Source organism: Muntiacus reevesi, chromosome 4, assembly GCF_963930625.1.
Source record: "Muntiacus reevesi chromosome 4, mMunRee1.1, whole genome shotgun sequence".
Classification (NCBI taxonomy): domain Eukaryota; kingdom Metazoa; phylum Chordata; class Mammalia; order Artiodactyla; family Cervidae; genus Muntiacus; species Muntiacus reevesi.
This window is the reverse complement of record NC_089252.1, coordinates 167810290-167837155: the sequence shown is the minus strand read 5'-3', so window position 1 is coordinate 167837155 and position 26866 is coordinate 167810290. Positions and strand designations below refer to the sequence as shown.

The following is a 26866-nucleotide window of genomic DNA, read 5'->3' as shown; positions in this document are numbered from 1 at the left end:
TAACCTCAGATATGCAGAGGACACCACCCTTATAGCAGAAAGTGAAGAGGAACTAAAGAGCTTCTTGATGAAAGTGAAAGAGGAGAGTGAAAAAGTTGGCTTAAAACTCAACATTCAGGAAACTAAGATCATGGCATCTGGTCCCATCACTTCATGGCAGATAGGTAGGGAAACAGTGGAAACAGTGGAAACAGTGGCTGACTATTTTTCTGGGCTCCAAAATCACTGCAGATGGTGACTGCAGCCGTGAAATTAAAAGACGCTTACTCCTTGGAAGGAAAGTTATGACCAACCTAGACAACATATTAAAAAACAGAGACATTACTTTGCCGACAAAGGTCCATCTAGTCAAGGCTGTGGTTTTTCTAGTGGTCATGTATGGATGTGAGAGTTGGACTATAAAGAAAGCTGAGTGCCAAAAAATTGATGATTTTGAACTGTGGTATTGGAGAAGACTCTTGAGAATCCCCTTGGACTGCAAGGAAATCCATCCAGTCCATGCTAAAGGATATCAGTCCTGGATGTTCATTGGAAGGACTGATGTTGAAGTTGAAACTCCAATACTTTGGCCACCTGATGCGAAGAACTGACTCATTTGAAAAGACCCTGATGCTGGGAAAGATTGAGGGCAGGAGGAGAAGGGGACGACAGAGGATGAGATAGATGAGATAGTTGGATGGCATCACCAACTCAGTGGACATGGGTTTGGGTGGACTCCGGGAGTTGGTGTTGGACAGGGAGGCCTGGCGTGCTGTGGTTCATGGGGTCACAAAGAGTCAGACACAACTGAGCGACTGAACTGATTGTCCTAAGGGGCTTCCCTGGTGGCTCAGCTGGTAAAGAATCCGCCTGCAATGTGGCAGACCTGGGTTCAATCCATGGGTTGGGAAGATCCCCTGGAGAAGGGAAAGGCTACCCACTCCACTATTCTGGCCTGGAGAATACCATGGCCTGTATGGTCCATGGGGTCGCAGAGTCAGACACGACTGAGCGACTTTCTCTTTCACATTGTCCTAAAACATGTTCCTCATTTCTGTCTGAGACCTCGCCAGAATAGCCTTTACCCTCTATTTCTACCAACATTCTGTTGAGGATTACTTAAGTATTCTCTAGGAAAGTTGAGCTTTTCTCTACAGTTCTCACCTTTTCTTTCTGGGCTCTCATCAGAATAACCATTAATAGTCCACTTACGGCAGTACCCTTTTTGTAGCAGGCACCTCAAAACTCACCCAACTTCCAGCCATCACTCAGTTCCAAAGCCATTTTCCATTCTTATGTATTTGCTATAACAGCACCCCATTCCCAAGGACCAATTTTTATCTTAGTCTGTTAGGGCTGCTGTAACAGAAAATTATAGACTAGGTGACTTACAAATAACAAAATGTAGTTCTCACAGTTTTGAAGACTCGGAAGTCCAAGATCAAGATGCCAACAGATTCAGTGGCTGGTTGGGGTCCTCTTCCTGACTCTTAGACAACCATCTCTCCGTGTGTCCTCAGATGGTGGAAGGGACAAGGGGGCTTTTTGGGATCTTAAATATAAGGGCGCTAATCCCATTCGTAAGGGCCTAATTGTCTCTCAAAGGACCCACCTCCAATTATTAGGTATCAACATATGAATTTGGGGGAAATATAAACATTCAGTCTATAGGATCATATAAAGTATATTGCAGATCCTGGAAATAAGGACATGAACACATCTTGAGGGGGACCACTATGCATCTCATGATAACTGCTTTTAACACAGTTCTCAAAGTATAGTATTATAAATCAGAGGAATTATTTGACATGGGATATTCATTTCCAATTCATCATAAGTAACTATGTGCTGGTTCATATTATTTTTTCTAATTTTCCCATTATAAAAACATCTGTAGTTAGTTTGACCCTTGTTATCAACTGTTAGTATTCTCAGAGTCCTTTTAACTATAGTACTAGTTTGCATCTACAATAAGTTTTGTGTTACTGACATTCTGTGGCCCATGCTCTATTGATATCTCTGCTGTCTAGTTGTTAAAGTAAATCTGTCAGTAGGATGTAAAAGGTGGCCCACTTTGAAGAATAAAATAACCTCCCAGGATTAGACTCCAATTTTAATTCTATTACATGTTGGAAAAGAAAAGATTTGATTCCATTAAATTCCTATTATATAATTGGGTGAGTTGTCACCAAAACATAAACATTGTACATTAATTTGACATTGCTGTCTCCTCTGTATAAGACCCAGGGAACTAAGAGCAAAAAGACCAGTCCATTATTCTCTAAGGAACATATTAATTCCTGTAGGTGAAAACATAGCTCACCATATAGGTAGGATGTGGAGAACAACTCATACTTTATTTATAGGCTATCAGAAAGAATTTATAGTGAAGGCAATAGTCTCTGAGCATCTGCTGCTTTAATTTGTGGCTCAGTTTGCTAAATATATTATTTCTGGACTATTTTGAAACATTACAGGATTGTGTAGACTGTTCATAAGGGTTCATGAAATTGACACAGCATGGTTTAGATTGAGGAAGTTAAAGAATTATTATTTGTAAAGTATATAAAGGAACATTCTGATATTCTATACAACTGAATGAAAAAGGTCTTGAATATAATACTAGCATCTAAGCATTGAGCATCACTTTATCACATCACTTTGTTCTACACGCTCTTCTCCATAGATTAATCAACCCATATTGATTTCTAGAAGGGAAGGTGCAATTTTTGGGCTTCAGACATCCTACCACATAAATTTTTTGAAAAACACTTGAAGTAGCCAAATGTTTTCATAAAGTCCCCTTTTGTTAATGACAATGTCATACTGTAGCCTATATACTAAAAAACATTATAGAAAGGACATGTAAATTAGCTGGAATAATAGTGAATTTTCTAAAGACTTTGAATATTAGTTGGCAGTTAGTATTCCAGAGAACAAATATTTGAATTCTGATGGAGAAGACAGACAAGAATATGTGCAAGCATGTATATTATCTATGGTGAAACAGACCACCAGCCCAGGTGGGATGCATGAGTCAAGTGCTCGGGCCTGGTGCACTGGGAGGACCCTGAGGAGTCGGGTGGAGAGGGAGGTGGGAGGGGGGATCGGGATGGGGAATACGTGTAACTATATGGCTGATTCATGTCAATGTATGACAAAACCCACTGAAATGTTGTGAAGTGATTGGCCTCCAACTAATAAAATAATATTAAAAAAAAAAAAAAAGAATATGTGCAAGGACTGAAATCTGTAAGTTCACTACAAATAAATAAATAAACAAAAATATAAATAAATAAAAATATAAATAAAACTGAAAGAGTGTATTTGGAAGCAGAAAGAGCAGCCACCAAGTTCGTATGTTAAGATGGAATCGGTAATAGTGAGCCTAACAGAAGGATGCTAGTCATGGTATCAATGTGATCACTGACTGGACACTACACTTTGGAAAAACCACTTTGTACCTCTGATTCCTTATGCTCTTATCTGTTCAGTTCAGTTCAGTTCAGTTGCTTAGTCGTGTCTGACTCTTTGTGACCCCATGAACTGCAGCACGCCAGGCCTCCCTGTCCATCACCAACTCCCAGAGTTTACTCAAACTCATGTCCATCGATGTCATCCAACCATCTCATCCTCTGTTGTCCCCTCTCCTCCTGTCCCCAGTCCCTCCCAGCATCAGGGTCTTTTCCATTGAGTCAACTCTTCACATGAGGTGGCCAAAGTATTGGAGTTTCAGCTTCAGCATCAGCCCTTCCAATGAACACCCAGGACTGATCTCCTTTAGGATGGACTGGTTGGATCTCCTTGCAGTCCAAGGGACTCTCAAGAGTCTTCTCCAACACCACAGTTCAAAAGCATCAATTCTTCAGTTCTCAGCCCAGAAAAATAAAGCCAGCCACTGTTTCCACTGTTTCCTCTTCTATTTGCCATGAAGTGATGGGACCAGATGCCATGATCTTAGTTTCCTGAGTGTTGAGTTTTAAGCCAACTTTTTCACTCTCCTCTTTCACTTTCATCAAGAGGTTCTTTAGTTCCTCTTCACTTTCTGCCATAAGGGTGGTGTCATCTGCATATCTGAGGTTACTGATATTTCTCCCAGCAACCTCGATTCCAGCTTATGCTTCATCCAGCCCACGGTTTCTCATGATGTACTCTGCATATACGTTAAATAAGCAGGGTGACAATATACAGCCTTGACGTACTCCTTTTCCTATTTGGAACCAATCTGTTGTTCCATGTCCAGTTCTAACTGTTGCTTCCTGACCTGCATACAGGTTTCTCAAGAGGCAGGTCAGGTGGTCTGGTATTCCCATCTCTTTCAGAATTTTCCACAGTTTATTTTGATCCACACAGTCGAAGGCTTTGGCATAGTCAATAAAGCAGAAATGAATGGTTTTTGGAACTCTTGCTTTTTCGATGACCCAGCAGATGTTGGCAATTTGATCTCTGGTTCCTCTGCCCTTTCTAAAACCAGCTTGAACATCTGTAAATGTGATTAAAAATACCACTTCCTCTTAGTTCATGGGATGATGGTAACTAATTGAATTTTTAGGAAAAAATTGAAAGCTCTAATGCATTTCTTAAGCTCCTTGTTTTAAGTAAAGCCCATCATAAACACGTGACATATATGTGAATTGCTAAGAAATCAAATCAGCCAATACTACAGCATGGCTTCAGTATTATACTATAGTATATATAGCCTAGTTACAGTAATCAACACTATTTAAAAAAAAAAAACTATTGGCGTTATAGTTGCCTTACAACGTTGTGTGAGTTGCTACTGTACAGGCAATTGAATTAGCTCTGTGTGTACCTGTATCCCTTTTTTAAAAAGTTCTTTCCCAGTTAGGTCGCCATGGAGCACTGAATACAGTCCCCTGTGCTATTCAGTAGGTTTGGTTACTTCTCTACTGATGACATGGCAACCAACTCCAGTATTCTTGCCTGGAAAATCCCATGGACCGAGGAGCCTGATGGGCTACATTTTAAATGCTTAAAGAGCTGTACACGACTTAAGCAACTTAGCCTGCACACAGTGTTTATGAGTCAATCCCAAGCTCCTAATGCATCACCCCTTTGCCCCCCGTAGTGTCCATACATTTTTTTCTATATCTGTGTCTATTTCTGCTTGGCAAATAGGTTCATCTGTACCATTTTTCTAGATTCAGCATATATGTATTAATATGCAGTGTGTGTTATTCTCTTTCTGACTTTACTTTTGACAGTCTCTAGGTCCATCTGCTGCTGCTGCACATCGCGTCAGTCGTGTCCGACTCTGTGCGACCCCATAGACGGCAGCCCACCAGGCTCCTCCGTCCCTGGGATTCTCCAGGCGAGAGTACTGGAGTGGGCTGCCATTGCCTGCTCCGCTAGGTCCATCTACATCTCTACAAATGACACAGTTTCATTCCTTTTCATGGCTGAGTAATAACACTGCTTTTATAGAGGAGAATCGGCTTTAAGCTTGGTGCCTACCTGAATGCAGCCTCCAGAATAGTTTCTTTCCTTCCTATATTAAGGATTGTTTTTTCTTCTATTGGTTTTTTCATCAGACACACAAATTTTAAACCACTAACTTCCATTTTTAAAACTAAAGATCTGTATGTGCACTGCATGATTTTATTTGCATAAATGTGTGTAAAATATGATAGTTTAACAGGTGTTGAGAAAGGGATATAAAATAGATGTATATAGTTATAGCTGTCACAGAAATTTCCTGGGTTATTGACTAATGTGTTGAAAAAACCCTGGATATGGGTTGGTCTTTCTGGAGGAAAATAAGAGCAGCCAGGTTAAAGCTCTGTGACAATTTTGTAGAAACATTGGTAGACATTTAAAATGTGGCCTTGTCGTGTGCGCTTTGCTGGCCCCTGTGTTGACCTTCATGAATCATGATGATAATTAAGCACAGATGGAGGGTCGGTGCCCATTTGTCAGAAATGCCTGAGGCTTTCCTCTGCAGCTTTGCCCTGAACTCCAGGCAACTCTCTCTGCCGGAGGAAACTGACTAAAAGTGTATTTCCTCCAAACATAAGAAGGGTTTTCTGCATTTAACGGACTGGTCACTTGTGGTAGGGTGGAGCTGCCACCCTTGAATTACTCAGCTTAAAACAAATCGCAGAGGCTCCTGAGCCTCCTGGTAGGTCCAGAGCAGACGCACCTGCTTCTCCCTGCTGTTATTCCAGACACAGAAGATCCACTGTCTGGAACTCTCATTCCTAGCCTAAGTTAAAACTAATTCCAACCTTATCCGTTTCTCAGATTTTATTTGTGGCTCATCTTAATTCTAATCCCCACCCTCCTTTTCTCACTGACTCAGCAACTCAGACTTTCCTCATGCTCTCAGACAAACCTCATTTGGCCTGATATTGATTCACTTTCATTCAACACTTTTGGGTAGCTGGCCCTGGATGCAAGGCAGGCAACTGATTATTTAATTGACAAAGTTGACTTTTTCTTAACTTTCATCTAGGCAAAGGAATGTGTGACCCAAATAAAGTAAACCCTAAGTACTAGTTTCTATATACTCAGTATCAGATTTAAGTTGAAATAAAGACATTTGATATGTTAGGGCAATTTATTAACATATTCATCAATCACCCAGATGTGATTAGGGCATTTGATTTTTAAACCACAAGATTTCTAAATACTTTTGGTTTCATTTTTCATGTCTCAGTGTGTCTCATTGTAAGACGTGTATTATTGATTTGTTATTGTTTAGTCACTAAATCGTTTCTGACTCTTTGTGACCCCTTGACTGTAGCCCACCAGGTTCCTCGGTCCATGGGATTTCCCAGGCAAGAATACTGGAGTGGATTGTCATATTTTTCTCCAATATTATTGATAGTATTTCTAATAATTATCTTTTAAATTTTCTATTTATATTCATTGTCAGTGGATATTTTATTAAATTGAATTTTAGAGCAAATTATTTAAATGAGTATAGGAAGTTATTGGACAGCTAATGAATACCAATAGATTTCCTTCTCAAATGGTAGATGTGTAATTTACCATTAGTTAAAAAAACAACTGATCTTCATATCGTTCTTTTAATTTTTTTCTCTTGCACCCATTTTATCAGTTTGTTCATATCTAAGTAACTGCCATTGAACTGACAAATATATACGCACAAATATATTTACGCATATATATTCAGTTTTGTTAATTATTAAAATATGGTCACAATTTACTGGATGAATTAAAGGTAGTGACTCTAATGAGACTTGTGAAACTCAATTACACAACCTGTGTTTTTCCATTTCTTTAGAAAACCCAGAGTCTGCACTATCCTCTCTTCCTTTGTATTGCCTTCAGATACCACACTTCAAGCAATAGTAATGAGGTTTAGCAATATCAGGCATAATCCAAAGAAGTCTATTCAAGTCAGAATCTGTGAACTGGGTTTTTTTCTACTCTGTTTTTTCTTGATTATGCCCACAAATAAGAGGAACAAGACACAGTTGCCATAAGTTGTATAAAATATGGAATTGTGCACAGAAAAATAACCTGAGCCTAATGAGTGTGTATGAATTTGGTCTGAACTATTGGTCAACTCAAGACTTGTTAATAATAAATAGATGATAATCTTGAAAGTGGAATTTTTTTAAACCTTCATTGTTTTTGGTCTAATTTGCAGTGATTCAGCTCAGAGACCCTAAGATGTCAATTTAAGTAGGAGAAACAAAATAGCTTGGAGATAAGGAAGTGAAGAGGTATCTGAGTAGTGACTTGCAACCAGGTAGATGCGATTATAATTAAAGTCAAGTAAAATATGCTGGAGAAAGAGTAGAAAAGGTAATGTCCTGAGATAAACTGGTGAGCTATGAAAAAATAACAATACAAAAATCAAAGTACTGAGGAAAAAAATAACTCCGCCATATAATGCTTCTTAAAAAGGCCTTTTCACTTTTCTGTGAGCATAGATTTCTGTCTGTAAAATGGAAATCCCAACATCAACCTTTCTCATTAGTAAATTTCCAATATTAATAATAATAACATTACTTGAATATTAGTACATTTAAATATTTATATTGGTATAATGATTTTAAAATAATGGACTTAAGATAATTAAGAAGTGCTATTTATGATTTGTTAAATGACTGAAAAATAAATCATCCTGTTGCATTTCTGTGTTTACTCTAGCTTATAGATATGATAAATGCTGCAATAGTTTAAAATCATGAATTGGTAATGCAAGATGTTTTAGCTTTCTTTATGCAAGTAGGAAAATTGCAGAGTGAGCACTTTAAACCTCATGATAGTTTATACACTCTGATAATATAACAAAAAGTAGTTTACCGCATACAATGGCCTTTGATAGTTCTTTAGTATTCTTCTAGAATTATTTGCTTTCCAAGCATTAAGAAATTTGATTACTTAAATAATAGAATGACAAAATTCAATAATATATAAATTCAGATTATTTAGACAACTTTCAAAGACTGAGTGCTATTTTCAGCTGATTTAACTACCGCTTACAATCTGTCTCTTTCCTTTTCTGTCTTACTTAATATTATACTTTTTATAAGATGCTATTTCCAGTGCTCATATGCCATCAGTTCATCATGTGGGATTAACTGATGACCAAAGAGAAATGAAATTAAATAGCTAGATGGACAAATTTTTATTGTTTCCAAGAAACCAAAGATGATTACAAAAGCAGACTATAAGCATCCTGAAAATATACAAATCTTTTCAAAACCATTATTTGACAAGATATAATATTTTCTATCATTTGAACAATTAGCATCTGTGGAATATTAATAAGCTTACAGAAGTGCCCCTGCTCTGATGTGTCCATTTTTCGGCAGAATCTACATTCTGTGCATTATTTGTGGTGAAAGTTTTTCATTTGACCTTAATGCTTAGTTTTCTTGACATTTCAGGTCAGTATCTAACATACAAATGTATCCATGGAGAGAACCTTTCCAGTTATTTTCTTAAAGTCTTGGAACATTAGATGTCTTTGACTATTTTGATCCATAAGAATATTTTAGATATGCACAGATGACATAATAAAAAAATACTTTGGTTTCTTTTATGCTTGTTTCCTCTTCTAAATACATTAAGCAAGAGTCTTATTTCTAATTTTATTTATGTAATTTTAAGAGTTAGCAGTGATTAGTGAAATCCAGTTCCTGACATTATTGTTTCACTTGGATTTAGTTTCTAATATTTCCTGAACTTTAGTCTTATTTAAAAGATAGGGACAATATTTTACAGGGCTTTTGTGGAAATTTAGCTGAGTAAATAAATACTTGATAAGCACTTAGCATAAATACTCAGTATTTGAGTCAGAGATCCCTTTATTCATTTTTGTATACTTATGACTTAAGTTATAGATTTACTAGGTTATAATATGTTTAAATCAGTAAATTAATCAAAAATATGAATAAAAATAGATGCAAAATTATTAATACTATTGTGTTAGGATAGTGTGATTATGTAGTTTCTTTATTTTCTTGGTTTTTAAATAGTACTCTATTACAGGGATCAGCAAACTATAGGCTTAGTCTAATTTGTAAACAAAAGTTTTTTGGAATATCCACACTCATTTCTTTTTAGTATTGTCTGTGGCTGACTTTGCACTAAAACTATTAAGATATGAGTAGTTATGAGAGAGACCATACAGCCTGCAGAACCTAAAATATTTATTATCTAGCCCATTACAGGAAATGTTTGCTGACTCCCGCTTTATAACTATCAATGTTATAAAGTAAATAAAATAAAATGTAATTGTTTATCTAACTGAAAAATAGAATAGACTCTTCACCACAGTTATCCAAAAGGAGAAATATCAGAAGGTAATAGAAAATGCCAGTAGATATGTCAAAAGCTCATACAAGAATCATTCCATTCCTTGGTTCAGCATCAAACTGGAAGGGAAATCCAGAACTATTAAGTATCAGTTAATGATCAGGATGAACATATGGTGATTAAGTACTTAAAATCCTAGTCAGAGCAATTTGGTAAGAAAAAAAAAATCAAAAACATCAAATTTGAATGGAAACAGTAAAAAATTGTCTGTTTGCAGATGACTTGACCTTATAGAAACCCTAGACTCCATCAAAAAAAAAGAAAAGCTGTTAGAACTATCAACAAATTCGTAAGGTTGCAGGATACAAAAATCAGTACGCAAAAATCAATTGTTTCTACACACTAATAATGAATTATTGGAGAGAGAAATAATAAATTATTGTAAGAAAAAAAATTAATTTACAGTAGCACCAGAAAGAATAAATTCTTAAAAACACATGTAACCAAGGAGGTAAAAGATGTATACATTGAAAACTATAACATTGATGAAAGAAATTAAAGAAGACACAAATAAATGGGAAGGTATTCTGTGTTCATTGATTGGAAGTATTAATATTGTTAAAATGTTCATACAACCCAAGGCAATCTACAGATTCAATGCAGTCCTTATCAAAATTCCAATGCCATTTTTGTTGAAATAGAACAATCAATCCTAAATTTTGTATGGAACCACAAGGGAGCCTGAGCAATCTTGAGAAAGAACAGCGAAGCTGGAGGTATCACGCTTCCTGATTTCTATTACCTGATTTCTGATTCTATAGAAATAGATTTCTACTTCTAATTCTATTACCTGATTTCTAATTCTGTTATTTCTAATTCTTAGTAATAGAATTAGAAATAATAGAATTAGATAGTACCACTCTGTGGTATTGTCTAAAAACAGACACATGGATCAGGAAAACAGAATAGAGAGCCCATAAATAAATGCATGTATTCTGTCAACTAGTTTTTGATAAAAGTGCCAAGAATATACAGTGGGGAAAAGAGAGTGTCTTAAATGGATGCTGGGAAAACTGGATATCCACATGCAAAGGAGTGAAACTGACCCCCCATTTTACACCATACATAAAAATCAACTCAATATGGATGAAAGGCTTGAACATGACCTGAAACCATACAGTTCCTAGAAGAAATATAGGGGCAAGCACCTTGACATTGGTCTTTGTGATGATCTTTTTTTTGATTTGGCATCAAAAAGGCAACAAAAGCAAAAGTAAACAATTGAGACTATTAAACTAATACTAAACTAAAAAGTTTCTTCACAAAAAAGAAAATTGTCAGCAAAATGAAATGGCAGCCTATGAAATGAGTGAAAATACTTGTAAGTCACATATCCAATAAGAGGTTAATATCCAAAACATACAAGGAACTCATGCAACTCAATGGCAAAGAACACAAATAATCCAATTTTAAAATGGGCAGAGGACCTCAATAGGTATTTTTCTAAGGGAGACATGACAGGCCAACAGGTACATGAAAAAGTGCTTAACATCATTAATTATTAAGGAAATGAAAATGAAACCACAGTGAGATTTTACCTCATACTTTTTAGAATGGCTGTTATCAGAAAAAGACAAGCAATACTGGCAAGTATTTGGAACAAATACTGGCAAGAATGTGGAGAAAATGGAAGACTTTTATGCTCTTGGTTGGAGTGTAAACTGTTTTCAGCCTCTAAGGAAAAACATATGGAGGTTCTTCAAAAAATTAAATGTAGAACTACTACCATATGATTGGGCATTCTACTTCTGGATATACATGCAAAGGAAGTTAGTACAGTTCAGTCACTCAGTCGTGTCCGACTCTTTGCAAAAACCCATGGACTGCAGCACGCCAGGCTCCTCTGTCCATGGGATTCTCCAGGCAAGAATGCTGGAGTGGGTTGCCGTTCCCTTCTCTTTTAGTGTTCCTAGGCATATCCAAAAAGAAAGTCCCTTCCTTTGAATAAAAATAACATGCAATCTGTTTGATTGGGAACCTTTCACTGCTATGAAGAATTCATAAAATGATAGGTAATACCAGTTTTGGAAGTGCATTAAAATTAATTTATTAGAATCATATAATTTTTAATCTTATAATTTTAGGAAATATTGATAGGTCTCTGCTGAAATATTTTAAAATATTCTCAATTACTAAAAGTGGAAAAATTCTAAAATATGCCTACTATTTAATTCTCTAAAATTCATGAAATGTAATATAAGATCCTTTTAACCTTGGTATAGAAAATCTTAAGTGTTTGGATTAAGAAATCATTCCATTTATCTTAGAAATCAGAGTAAGATAGCGTTTGTTTCTTTGTTGGTACTTTAGTACAGATCTGAACTCAACTTTCTCTTTGAGGGATTTTTGTTTCCATGAACAAAATGCTTTCAGTTTTTAGCTCACAACAAAGTTACACACCTCACTCCAATTTTTTGGTAAATTTGCTGATAACTTTCTGGATAGCAGAGTATTAAAAAATATTTATGAAAATTATACACTTGTAGTTAAGGTAATAAAAATATAATATTATTTTGGTAACTCAAGAATGACATGAAAATGCAAGTATGGCCTAAACTATTATTTCCTTTTTTTAAAATACAGGTTACTTGAATTTCAAATAGAGAAGCAGAAATGCCACCAGCAGGAGGCACCCCACCACTACATCCACCTCCTGATGGAGGATGGGGCTGGGTAGTGGTTGGAGCAGCTTTTATCTCCATTGGATTTTCATATGCGTTTCCCAAAGCTGTCACAGTATTCTTCAAAGAAATCCAGCTCATATTCAACACTACCTACAGTGAAATAGCATGGATATCATCCACTATGCTGGCTGTTATGTATGCAGGAGGTAAGGTTCTTTGGACTAAATTGATTTCTGGCTTAAGAAAACAATTGCTTCATGCCACAGTATTTTGCATATAGTATCTTGGTACATTAAAATTCTGTTTTCATATTACCCTCACTTAAAACCAACCAGAAGGATAATTAGGATGAAATTTTTAGTGATTTTTAGTGATTCAGCATCTTGAACTGTTCACTTCATTCTGAGTGTTACTAGAGTATTTATTTGAATAAGGATGTCTTTGCACAAACTAAGGTTTACTAAATTATGGAATTTTTAAGGGTGACAAATTTCCATTTAATTTGAAATAGAGGCTATACTCTAATGTTAGTATCATTTCATTATATTGCTGCATTTGGTAGACATGCTTTTTTTATGAATGGGAAAGAAACTCAAGTTGCTGACAACCTATTTTCTAAGCCTAGGAAGTAATTCACTTCAAGTTGCAAAAATGGAGTGTAAATCATGTACATTCTGGATCCATTCAAGTTTGTGTGAATAAAATCATTCCTTAACTCTGTAGCTTATTAAATTTGTATTTATTTAATATAAATTAAATATTAAATATCTCTATAGCTTACTTAAATATTCTAACATTTAAATGGTTGCTTGACAGTTTTCTTGTTATGTTCCATGTTCAAATGAGGGTGTGATTCATGAGGGATAGTGAATAAATTGGTCCCATATTAGTGTGTTGGCCAAAAAGTTCATTTGATTTTTTTTTCTGTAAGATGGCTCCAGTAGCACTTAATTGTCTTTAAAGTCACTTGAAACAATTTTGTTGAATTGTATCATGACAGATGTCATAGTGTGCATTAAAAAAAAAACTTATCAAAGTTGGTGCATTTTTGTGTAGCCATTTTAATATTGAAGATGGAAGAAAACACTTTCGGCATGTTATGCTTTATTATTTCAAGAAAGGTAAAAATGCAACTGAAACACAAAAAGATTTGTACAATGTACAGAGAAGGTGGTGTGACTGATCAAAAGTGGTTTACAACGTTTCATTCTGGAGTTTTCTTTCTGGACAATCTTGTACCATTGGGTAGATCAGTTGAAGTTTTTTGTATTGATAGCGATAAAATCAGGACATTTATTGAGAACAATCAGTGTAATACCATGTGGGAGGAAGCTGACATACTCAGAGTATCCAAATCAAGTGTTGAATCACACCAAAGTCCAGTCTTCATCCAAAGAAAGTGATGTGTATATGGTGGGATTAGATGGGAGTCCTCTATTATGAGCTCCTTTCCTGAAAACCAAACAATTCATTGCAACAAGCACTGCTCCCAGTTAGAGCAGCTGAAGGCAGCACATGAGGAAAAGCCTCCAGACGAGTAAATATAAAGCACGTAACTTCCCATCAAGATGATGCAAGACCACACGTTTCTTTGATGACCAGGTAAAGACCGTTAACAGTGTGGCTTGAAAGCTCTGACTCATCCATCATATTCACCAGGCATTGCACCTTCAGATATCCATTTATTTTGATCTTTTTAAAACTCTCTTAATGGAAAAAATTCCAATTCCTTGGAAGACTGTAAAAGGCACCTAGAGCAGTTCTCTGCTCAAAAAAAGACAAAAAAGATCGGGAAGGTCAAATTATGAAGTTGCCTGGAAAATGGCAGAAGGCAGTGAAAAAAAATGGCCACTGCATTGTTCAGTAAAATTCTTGGTGAAAATGAAAAATGTGTCTTCTATTTTTATTTAAAAACTGAAGGAACTTTTTAGCCAACCCAGTACTACTGACTATTAAAAAATACTGGATTATTAGTGCATTTTTATGTCACCTATCAGCTTTAAATCAATCCCAACATCAGGCAAGATTGTCTACAGATTGTTTTAGTCATTACTTAAAATATTTAGATTTTAGAATTTTCATTTTTCTACTGGATATTTGACTTTAAGGTACAGATATAGACTCAGAATATAAGCACTTAAAAGTGTGTGTTAGTTGCTTAGCCATGTATGACTTTTTGAGACCTCATGGACTGTAACCCACCAGAGTCCTCTGCCCATGGAATTTTCTGGTCTAGAATGCTGGAATGGGTAGCCATTCCCTTCTCCAGGGAATCTTCCTGACCCAGGGGTTGAACACGGGTCTCCAGTATTGCAGGTAGATTCTTTACCATCTGAGCCACCAGGCTTACTTTATAGGTGAGGATAATATGGTTCATAGTGATTGTGATATAACATTAGGAATAATATCCAAACATGTTCACATTTACTTTCAGCTCAGGAGTCTCTTAAATGCTTGGTGTGTGTCACATGACTTAATCCTCTTAACATTCTGTAAAATAAGAATCACTTCTCTCCATTCTATAGCCAAGGAAATAGATAAAATACTTTTCCTAGTTCGAGCCACTCGTTAGGGACATAGAAATTGAAACCCCACACATATGTCATCACTATGCTCTTCTGCCTTTCTCTTCCCTCCGTAAAATGGCAGAGCTACATCTGTTCAAGGCCTTCCACAAACCTGATTCAGGTGCTGCCTCACCAAGGTTTTTGCTTTAGTGACGTAATGATTATTCTTTTTGCTGTTTTTGTTCAGTCACTCAGTTGTGTCCAATTCTTTGCAACCCCATGGACTGCAGCATGCCTGGTTCCCTATCCTTCACCATCTCCTGGAGCTTGCTCAAACCCATGTCCATTGAGTCAGTGATGCCATCCAACCATCTCATCCTCTGTCATCCCCTTCTCCTCCTGCTTTCAATCTTTCCCAGCATCAGGGGCTTTTCCAATGAGTTGGCTCTTCACATCAGATGACCCAAGTATTGGAGTACTGAATTATTCTTTTTTTTGTACTATCAAGGTAAAAATTTGATCCCCCAATAATCCTTTGTGTGTATGTGTGTGTGTGTATGTGTGCATGTGTGCGTGCATTGGTGGGTATTTTCTACTTTCCATAAGTCAGTGATTTTGCATTAATCCAACATATGTCTCCGTTACCCTTGTGGTTAGGTTAAATTGATGCATTTCTGTTCCAGTACCGAAAGACATCTTTAAAATGCTGTTTGGGTATGTCAATGGACAATTCTGCTTTTAAAACACTTTGAGATTCTCTCTTAGTTGCTTTAAGGGTTGTCCTGTTTGTCTCTGATGACTGTGGAAACAGTAGATGCTGTGCACTCGGTCTAGTTCATCTATCCCATGGGTCAGGTGTGCCTTAATGATGTTTTGCTAAAGCAACACTGATAACTGTTTTGTTCTGAGTTCCAAAACATGCTAATGTTAAGATATGTAGTTTCCCCCTTCTTAAATACAACTGAAATGGATTCCTCTAGTGAGTTTGTGTAAGTCAGTCTACTTCAATTTGGACTTTGGGTTCCATACATTCATAATTTTCAGTTGATCATTGACTAACTTATAAGCAACACAAAAATGTATGTAACCTTTTTGAAAATGAAAGTGAAAGTCGCTCAGTCCTGTCTGACACTTTGCGACCCCATGGACTATACAGTCCATGGAGTTCTCCAGGCCAGAACACTGGAGTGGGTAGCCTTTCCCTTCTCCAGGGGATCTTCCCAACCCAGGAATCAAACCAGGGTCTCATGCATTGCAGGTGGATTCTTTACCAACTGAGCTGCCAGGGAAGCTCAAAGCCTTTGTAGTCTTCCCTTAATAAACTCCATCCAGAAAGAGAATTAACAAAGAGAGCATGTAAGAGCATATGGAATATTTTAAGGGCCAGGCCTAGAAGGGTTAAAAGACATTTCTGCACACCTTCCCTTGGTCGGAACTTTTATATTACCCTACGTAAAGGTGGTACTAGTGGTAAAGAACCCGCTTGTCATTGCAAGAGACATAAGAGATGTGGGTTTGACCCCTGCATTGGGAAGATCCCCTGGAGGAGGGCATGGCAACCCAGTTCAGTATTCTTGCCTGGAGAATCCCATGGACAGAGAAGCCTGAAGGGCTACAGTGCATGGGATCACAAAGAGTTGGACATGACTGAAGGGACTTAGCATGCATGCAGACCTAGAGGCAGGGGAAGGGTTTCTGGAAATTCAGGGTTTCTAGTGGAAGAAACAAAATAGAATAACACAGAGCAAGTCTCAGACAGAGCTTGATATCCCAATAATCATTCTCTATCCCATAAAAGCAGGATGTATTTATAGATTTAACCATGATCATATAACAGCCAGGAGTCATATGGCTGGCTCTGAAAGAAAACTTAGAATGAAGAACAGTCCAGTTACTTTTCTCAAACCAATATATCTCAGCATCAAATTATAAATAAGTAAATAATATAAATGGGGCTTCCCAGGTAGTGCTGGTGCTAAATTTGAAGACCATAAGGCAAAAGGCATATAGTTTACTCTTAAGACCAATGAGCCTCTATACCAAGTAACTGAAATATTGTGTTCAACATAATGCTAATTGCTCTAGCCTAGAGAACATCTAAGGTCTGACACTCATTAGAGCTTAGCACTCAACCTATTAATCACCATGGTGGGGTCACGGGGTAAGACGGAGTGTGTTCAGAAGTTTGGCCTGTGATGTCCGGGCTGGAGTCTCTTGTAGCAATTAGTTGCATCTGGGCCTTGGTAGCAAGGTATTATCTTCCCTTCTGATGTCTGAATTAAAAATGAAACTAATAAAAGGAGTACGGGAAGGATGGAGAAGAATGCAAATTATGTTTATCCCTTACTTCATCCTTAGAATAATAGCATTAAATTACAGCAACCCATCTGGCCATCCATATGGTCTCCTGGAGCTCTAACGAATTTTAGCAAATAGGTCAAGCAGAGTGGTCACCCCATTAATAAAGCACTAATTAGAAGTAGAAAACATATTACGATTTAAACTCTCCACATTGTTTAGACAGATATAAGGATTTATTTTGTAAACAGTAATTATGTAGGATTGTCTTTTAGTGCAATGTGGGTCTTCGTTACTATATCAAAAGATAATGTGGACACAGTTAGCTACGCAATGGTAGAACACAGATTTGGGGCTGCCAGTCTCTGCCAGAGCCTCATGTTACTTTCCTGGTGTATCTGTTATGACTTGGAATAATCAGCCATTCTAAAGAGGAGAGCTGGCTTTGTCTCCATGGCAACTCACTCTTCTGTTTTATGTGAGCAGTGGCTGCCGATTGTGCTAAAGTAAGGGTGATGGTCTTATGATGGATTACTTTACACAAGGGACCAGGCATCAGACCACTGAGCTTATCTTACTGGAGGCAAACAAGCAAATGGTTTTAGGCACAGGAGGTCGGTGACCACGGCATATAATGTGTTTTTATCTAATCTTTAAAGTCAAAACAAGTTCACTGTAGTATTTTACTTTGTGTTTTGATATGTTTGCAGACTGGAGACTATTAAAATAAGTCATATAGTGCTGTATCTTAGCAGCAGTTAAAAAAGGAAAGTTCATTCTAACCCTGTGATTGCAATACCTAGGAATTTCAGCTTCAGCTTAACTTTACAAAACCCAGGAAATGCCAGGGACACGTGGACTGCCATGCACAAGCCTGTGTCCTCCGTCCACCTATGCTGTAAGCAGCTGTGCTCAGTCATGTCTGACTCTGTGTGGCCCCAGGGTCTGTAGCCGGCCAGGCTCCCCTATCCATGGGATTTTCCAAGCAAGAATACTGGAGCAGGTTGCCATTTCCTTCTCCAGGGAATCTTCCCAACCCAGGGGTTGAAACTGCCTCTCTTACATTTCCTGCATTGGCCACCTGGGAAGCCCCATACCTATGCCATAGTGGGTAATTTTTTTTCATCTATGAGTGTCTGTATTACTAAGATTGTCCTAGGAAATTTAGTACAATGTGGCAGAAGTCATTTTGCTCACCAAACTTCCATGCGCCCTTGAATATTTCCCAGCTTCTCTACACTCAGGTTGAGGTCAAGTGACTAGTTCAGACCAATGAATTGTGAATGGAAGGATGTTTCTCGTCCCTGGACACCTGGGCAAGGCGGTTCTAGCTGATGCAATATCTCCCTTTTGTCCACAACCTTCTTGCATATGATGTTGCTACAAGGGGAATATCCTTGGCCTGCTTTATATTAATGCTTTGGATGAGTAAGAAAGGACTTTTCTATTAAGCTTCTGCAGTTTTGTGATGTGGAATAAAACCTAGATTATACTAATCAATGCAGACATGAAGGCTTATATTGTCATGTAACTATAAATTATGTAAATTTTAAGCCTAGAACAGACTATAGGATGCCCTTAGTCACTGAGCTTATAGTATGCCATAAGGTTTGTATGTCTGCTAGTTTTTCAGCTCTCTGTTAGAGAAGAGTAAGCCTTCAGCATCACGAATGAAAAAGGAGTCTTATGTGGAAATCAGCGTTGTCAATTTTCAAGGGAATAAGAGTGAGAGGTGGGCACTTCAAGACACAGAAATAGGGATCAAATAACGCCCATGGAGCTTTCTCTGTCCCTCTCAAGACAAGGATGGAGGAGGCAGGAGTCAAGGGCAGATCCCAAGTATGCTTAGGCCTTTGAAACTATTCAGGGAGATACTTTCTTATAGAAAGCTGCTAATCCAGTCCACATAGTATTGGATTATTACTAAGATTTATTTTCAAAAGAGAGAATTTAAGAAACTTTACTCAAATCCCTTTTCATATGTGTGCTTTAGACAATGAACATTTTACTTACTGACTTATGGGAAGAACCTACTTATTAATTTACTGCTTGGCAAGAAGAATATCTTTCCTGATTTGGGGCTTAAAGTTTCTCTAAAATATGCTGTTTTCTCATTACATAGTTTATGCAGATGTGTTTTGGCCGCAAATGACAGAAATCTTATTCCAATCCCCTAAGGCTTAAAGAGAAAACATCCTGCATGAAGATCAGAGAAGGGGCTCAGCTAAGAGTCTTCCAGGTCAGCTAAGGCAGACGGCTTCTGTCTGTCCATCATACTGCTGTCTCCCCTCCACTCTCCAGTGGAATATCTTTGTCTGTTTACTTTAGTAGCCTCCCTCTGACACAAGGAAGGTGATTAATAGCTTCTACGTCTTACATTTCAGTCTCAAATTTGACATAGGGGAGACTGCTTCTCTTCCCTAAGTTGTATGTAGGCAAGTTCTGGGGAAGACTGCTAGAATCTGGTCTACTTTGCATCTGCCCCTGCAGGCAGTGGATGGATGAGAAGCTAACATTGGCAGCCTAAGTGGAACTGTGTATTTGGTGTAGGACATGGGCAGTTCCCTAAGGGAAGGGCAACACGCGTCCCTAAGGAAGGAAGGCTCTTGAACAGAAAGCAATGTGTTCACAACTCTTTTTAAAGGAGCTTCCTCAGTGGCTCAGTGGTAAAGAATCTGCCTGCTAAGGCAGGAGATGCAGGAGACATGGGTTCAATCCCTGGTCAGGAAGATCCCCTAGAGAAGGAAATAGCAACCTACTCTAGTATTCTTGCCTGGAGAAGCCCATGGAGAGAGGATCCTGGCAGGCTGTGGTCCATGGGGTCCCAAAGAGTTAGACCCAACCAAGGTACTGAACATGGCACTCTTTTAAAATTAGATTAATATATGATTTCCCAGGAATAAAACTATATGCCGCCTTTTTACTAATCACTCATGAGAACTTTGTATTTCTGTAGCTAAATAGCTATCTAGGTGTATGTCAAAATGCCTGTACTGTATGTAGACTCTGGATTGCCTAATATAATACGTAATAGCCAACCAGAGGACTCAACTGTATCTGACAAGAGTTGCCCCCTTGAGTGGAGCTTCAATCTACAAAGTCCTAGCATCTCAGGATTGTTTGTTAATGGCTTAATATTCCTATGAGATGCAGAAGTGTATTGCCATTAAAATGAGATCCAAGATAACAAATATGCAATGTGGACTTGGCCACTTTGTTGCTTGTGCCACACTTTTGACCTTGGATCCTCATTTTCCCTGTCTGTAAAATCACGAAAGAAAATAATGTTTGTATATGTACCATATGGTGTCCACTGGTCAGGGTTGTTGCCCAGGAATAAATAATTATAATGTAGAGAAAGCACTGTGTCTCATGCTTAGGAATTTTTAGAGTTTGATTTGTGGTGGTTGTTCCTGTTGCTGGTGTTGGTCTTGATATTAGCCATTAAGAATGAAACTTCTGATTAGGTTTAAGCATGATAGTAAATCTGACTAGAGCAACCTGTGCCAATAAAGTGTGGAAACAGAGGATAGAGCAAGAAATTAATAGGTCAGTAATCAGTTTGAAAGGAGTATAGCCTTTACTTATGTTTGCTGTGGCATTTCCCCTATGCCTCCTACTTTTCTGGTGGTGAAGTGGACATAGCTCATTCTTTTGGGCCATCATATATGTGTTCATGTGACCTTAGTCACGTCTGACTCTTTGTGACCCCATGGACTGTAGCCCGCCAAGCTTTTTTGTCCATGGTATCTCCAGGCAAGAATACTGGAGTGGGTTACCATTTCCTTCTCCAGGGGATCTTCCCGACTCAGGGAATTGGGCCATTCATATATATCTGAAAATCCTTCTTAAGTTTAGAGGAATCCCAACTTCATAATTTCCTGCCTCCCCATGAGGGTAAAAAGTCAGAACTTACTTTCATAAAATTCCCTGCCCCTAGGGCCTCCAGGCCCCATTAACCCAGTACTGTAGGAAGGCTAGATTTATTTCAGAAACCACTGATGTGAAGAAATGGAGCACTGAGTTTCATGCTTAGGAAATTTTAGTGTTTGATTTGTGGTGGTTGCTCCTTTTGCTGGTGCAAGTCTTGATACTAGCCGTAATTAAGAATAAACTTAAGATCAGGTTTAAGCAAGATGGTAAATCTGACTAGAGCAACCTGAAGAACATCTCATCAGAAGATGAGATGGTTACAGAGACTCCATGACCCAAAGCAACACAAAAGTGGTGTCATGTTCAGAGCCAGTGGGATTTGTGTTCTAGGCTGAGGGTATGTGGCCACTGGTGGCAGCCACAATATGCCTCCTGGAGCAGTCAGCTTTGCAGTATGGTTTAGACTGTGCTGTAGACTGTATTGGACTTCCTTGGCGGCTCAGACAGTAAAGAATCTGCCTGCAGTGTGGAGGGCCTGGGTGTGATCCCTGACTTGAGTAGATCCCCTGGAGAAGGGAATGGGAACCCACACCAGTATTCTTGCCTGGAGAATCCCACTGACAGAGGAGCCTGGCGGGCTACAGTCCATGGAGTCACAGAGAGTTGGACACAACTGAGTGACTAACACACACACAGAGACTGGTTAGAATTGCATAGACGGATGTGTATTTCATGGATCTGACTCAACGATGAGGTCCCCAACTGTGGCAGAAGTGCTGGTTCTGCCCAATTATGCACAGTATTTGTGATCATCAGAGATGGGGATGTGTGGGTAATCCAGTGTCGTAATTAGGAGCTAGGCGTCCTTGCTCAGTCATGTCTGACTCTTTGTGATCCCATGGAGTGTAACCTGCCAGGTCCTGCTGTCCATGGAATTTTCTAGGCAAGTATACTGGAGTGGATTGCCATTTCCTACTCTAGAACTAGGGACTAAACCTTATATAATTTCATTGAATCATTTATTCTACATGTGTACATTGAACATCTACAATGTACAAATTAGTGGCTTGGCACAAAGCTATCAGACATAGGAGTTGCTTACAGAATATGGAATAGATACTTTCACTTTTCTTTATTTCATATAAGCTATGATATATATGAGTAAAGAAACATAATAGTTGGTATGAAATTGCATATGAAGGAAACATATCTCAAAAGCGTGATCAGGAAAGTTTCTTGAGCTGAACTTGAAGGTTGAGGATATATCCATCAAAGGAAGGGAAGTATCTGAAGCAGAAGAAATAGTGTAAATGAAAGCCCTAAAGGGGAAGAGCTATAGAGAGTTCTAGTAGCAAAGAAGAGGGATGTGATTAATACATGAGGGCAAGATGGAGATAGGTATAGTTGATGGCATAAAATCCACTGAAATGGATGGCATAAAATCGGGAATGTGTTAAGATACAATTGATTCTCATTAGGTGAATTAGTTAGTTATGTTCTATGATGTAAACATTGACGTATTGGCTACTGAGCTCTCCTGCTTCTAAGCAAAATACAAGAGTAAGTTCCTACAAGCTTCTGGTCACGTTTTCATCAACTGATCAATAGATAACATTGTTTTATGTGTATTTCTATTTAAAGACACCTTGTTTAATATATGTCATCAGTTCATTAACATGAAACTCATGTCAAACAGCACTGTCACTCGTGCCTGAAAGAAAAATGCATAACATGTATATTTTTCCTTTGAGGCACATCACAGCCTTCTTGTGCCTAGTAACCCTAGGCAGTAACTAGAGCACTAGGTTTGAAAGCCATTTCGGGCAGCAAAATCACCAACAGAAAGTGATTTGGGAATTGTGGGAACTAGATAGGGAGACCCTTGTTTATCGATTGAGAGCTGAAACAAGAAGGCAGAGTGTCACCTCGTTTGACACCTCAGTTGGGAACATGCATGGTGACTGGTTGCAGTTTGGTTCCACTTTGCATCTCCATGATGACAGTGAAATTACTGCAAATATTGACTTGATGATTACAAGTGCATTTTAGGGAGCAGACAGGTTCAAAAATGCAGAATCCAAGGATAATGAAGATCAACCTTACCTATAGACTTTATGTGAGAGAATTACTGTTTCCTGTGCTGTACAAAAAGGGTTTGGAGTAACCCAGTTTTTATTATAGTTGTTTTATCTATTGTTTTTAAGAATGAGATAAGTCTGCACCGTCAAAAATTTAATTTACATTAGCATTTATGAGTGCACTAATGCAATTGATTATCACCCTCGATTTTACTGAAGTTCATAGTAGTGGAATACAAATTTCTCAAGCTATTAAAGAAATAATAATGATACTTAGACTCTTTCTAGTCACTAGAAGGGCATTAAGTGGAAAGCTTTGGGAAGCTTCTATGGGAGCTATGATAAATTTTTGAAGCTTACCTTACTCAGTAGGCTTACATTGTTCTCATTAGAATGTGCTCTGCACTCCCTCGGAATGTTTTATGGTTATAGTGTGTTGTTGGTTCATGCCAAGCTTCTCTGGCCTCACCTCCCATGCAATCAATGATTGGATTAAATATAAATCCAAGGGACCAAATGGAAGCAACCTATATATTTTCTCAGCACCCCAGTAATGAGTGTGTATTCCTGGAAGGATGAAAAGAAATAAACCCAATAGAACTTTGATCTACTTTGGATTCATGTGTTCTTTTCAGATGATGAGTGAAAAAAATTTGTGAATAAGAACATGTGTGAAATCCAGATAATGAATAAAGAAGAACAAAAGAATAAGCACTGTGTGTGTATTAGTGATTTGAAGTTTCTTTTAATTTTTCCAAACTCTCAGTGTTCAGGTCCACAACTTACATTGATGAAGAAACATCATCTAGAGACCAAAAGCATTTACAATATCCTCTTAGTCCTATTAACTAGGAGAAAAAAAAATCAAAGTAAGATCAAAGTATTTGAGATTTTATCTCAATGGTTGTAAGCTGTTGGGATGTTAGTGGAAAGATGAAATGTTATGTGCTGTGGAAATGATGGTTGTGAAATCCACGTGGCAGAAATAGCAGGCAGTTGCTTATTTGACTTTTGGGCTACAGAAACTATTTTTGAAACAGATCTTTCTCAATGTTGCAGATTTCTGTCATCTTCCACAGAGCAGACGTGGATCTAGAGATGGAGAAACTTCTCAAAGTCGCCCTGTTTTCTTTATCTTATTGTCTGGGATAAACTCCCCCCTCCCATATCAGAAAGATGCAAAGGATTGAATTTTAATAACCTCATTTAGAATGTCCTTGAACACTATAGAGGTTGTCATCAACCTTCCAAATACTTCTTGGTTATGAAGAGTATTTCACGATTAGTTTAAAATATATATAAAATATCTAAGAGTTAATTTTGCCTTTTCAGATAAAGAAAAGCAAGTTTAGTGAGATGACTAAGATGAAATGAACTATAAACCTTTCTCATGAGCACTGAGGCTATTAAGAAATATTAAGTACCTTTATGTTGTGACAAAGATATTACTTAGAGGTGTTCCTTAAATCAAGCATGGTATGTTTTAGAAGCTGGATAAAACTTTACAAGTGCAGGATAACCTCTGCTCCTTAAAGTTGGTGCTCATGTTAAGTCATATGCAACTGAAGTGGAAGTTTAAGGCAGTTTAGCGTGGCCCCCATGTACTACAAACATCCCAAAATATGCACGTGAAAGAAAACAAGGAAAGCATTTTTATCCACCTTGTATTTAAGTTCATATTTGTGACCGCTTATTCTTTTTAACTAGTATTAATCTCATAGATTTAATGAATGCTATAGCAGTTAATATTGAATAATCAGCAGATACAGATTTTTTTTCTATCTACTGGTAAAGAAAGAAAATTGAAAATAGAAATGGTTTATTTCTGTGTTTTCTGTAGGCATTCCACCTCCCTTGGAGAGCCAGTAGTAGTGGCAGAAAAACATATCTCACCAGAAAACCTGAATTTCTGTTTGGTTTTAGACATTTTTGTTGCTTTAGCTAAGTCACAAATATTTAACATAGAATGAATTTAATAAGTCCCAAATTAGCTAAACATTTGAATATTAGTTTTACCTTCCATGATACTTATATAATATTCATGACCTTTCAACTGTCACTGTTTTTTTGTTATATATTTTTTTAAGGTGTGATCCTTTTTCCACTGACAGACTGTTTCAATTTCTTGGTAGTGTTTAATTGTTGATTTTTAATGCATACATGCAAATATATAAAAACTTTCAAAGATTAATAACTGATTCTTAACTAAATTCCCAAACAAAAGAGGTCTTTTTTGCCACCTCCCCCGCCTTGTTTTTTAAAGAGACAGTATGCATGCATGCTACGTCGCTTCAGTCGTGTCTGACTCTGCGATCGATCGTATGACTGTAGCCCACCTGACTCCCCTGTCCACGGGGATTTTCGAGGCAAGAACACTGGAGTGGGCTGCCATGCCCTCCTCCAGGGGCTCTTCCTGAACCAGGGATCAAGCCCACGTCTCTTGTGTTTGCTGCGTTGGCAGCTGGGTTCTCTTCCACTAGTGCTACCTATAACATAGTGCAGATGGTGGTTTAGGGTACAGACTTGGATTTGCCTGCCCAGACTCCAGGCCTGCCACTAACCAGTGGAGTAGTTCTAACAAGTTACTAGATACCTCTCTACTTCAGTTTCTTATAAATAAAATGTCTTTGCTTCTTTTCATGAATATGCATTTCTTAACTCTCATTCAATTAGTTTGACCCCCCTAATTAAACATGATACAAAAGAACGATGTGGTTATTGGGGCAAACATACTTGCCATGCAAACCTGTGTATGTGATGTTAATGTAATGCTCTAATCACTTAATTGCAAATACCTGGGGAGAAAGTAAAAGTAGTGACATATCTCCTTTCTTGGGCTCGAAAACACTGCAGATGGTGACCGCAACCATGAAATTAAAAGACGCTTGCTCTTTGGGAGAAAAACTATGACAAACCTAAACAGCGTATTAAAGAGCAGAGACCCCTTTGCCAACGAAGGTGCATATAGTCAAAGCTATGGTTTTTCCAGTAGTCATATACGGAGGTGAATGTTCAACCATATAAAAGGTTGAGTGCTGAAGAACTGATGCTTTCAGATTGTGGTGTTGGAGAAGACTTTTGAGAGCTCCTTGGACTGCAATGAGATCAAACCAGTTAATCCTAAAGGAAATCAACTCTGAATGTTCATTGAAGGACTGATGCTGAAACTGAAGCTCCAATGTGCTTCACCTGATGTGAAGAGCCAGCTCATTGGAAAAGACCCTGATGATGAGGAAGATTGACTGCAGAAGGAGAAGGGGGCAGCAGAGGACGAGGTGTTTGGATGGCATCATTGACTCAGTGGACATGAATTTGAATAAACTCCTGGAGATAGTGAAGGACACGGGAGCCTGGCATGCTGCCGTCTGTGGGGTTGCAAAGAGTCAGACACGACTGAGCAACTGAACAACAATAGCAACAACTAACATTGAGCTTATTTAACTTGTTTCAAAAAATCAAAATTATCCAAAGGCCTGCACAGCAACTACAGTGTAGAAACTGGAGAAAATGGATTAAGGAGAGAAAGTATCAAATGGTAATGCTAAATTTGCCTTTGATTTCAAACTAAAAGAAGTATATAAATAAGAGGAAAAGCTCATCTTTCTATTACTGTGATCTTGTTTTGCCTATCTTTCTTCTATACAAATGTCAAATTAACTGTTTTAAATTTTAGTCCCAGCTTAATGTTCTG

At 37.8% G+C, this 26866-nt stretch overlaps 1 protein-coding gene across 3 annotated transcripts in view; it reads left to right on the top strand.

Moving 5' to 3' along the window:
- The window catches only part of SLC16A7 (solute carrier family 16 member 7), a 178930-nt gene that overhangs the window by 106480 nt on the left and 45584 nt on the right, over window positions 1–26866 (top strand). For all 3 annotated transcript variants that reach the window (XM_065934734.1, XM_065934736.1, XM_065934737.1), the window contains exon 3: window positions 12379–12625. In XM_065934734.1, the coding sequence (XP_065790806.1) occupies window positions 12409–12625 (217 nt within the window). In that variant the 5' untranslated portion in view covers window positions 12379–12408. The remainder of the gene's footprint in view (window positions 1–12378; window positions 12626–26866) is intronic.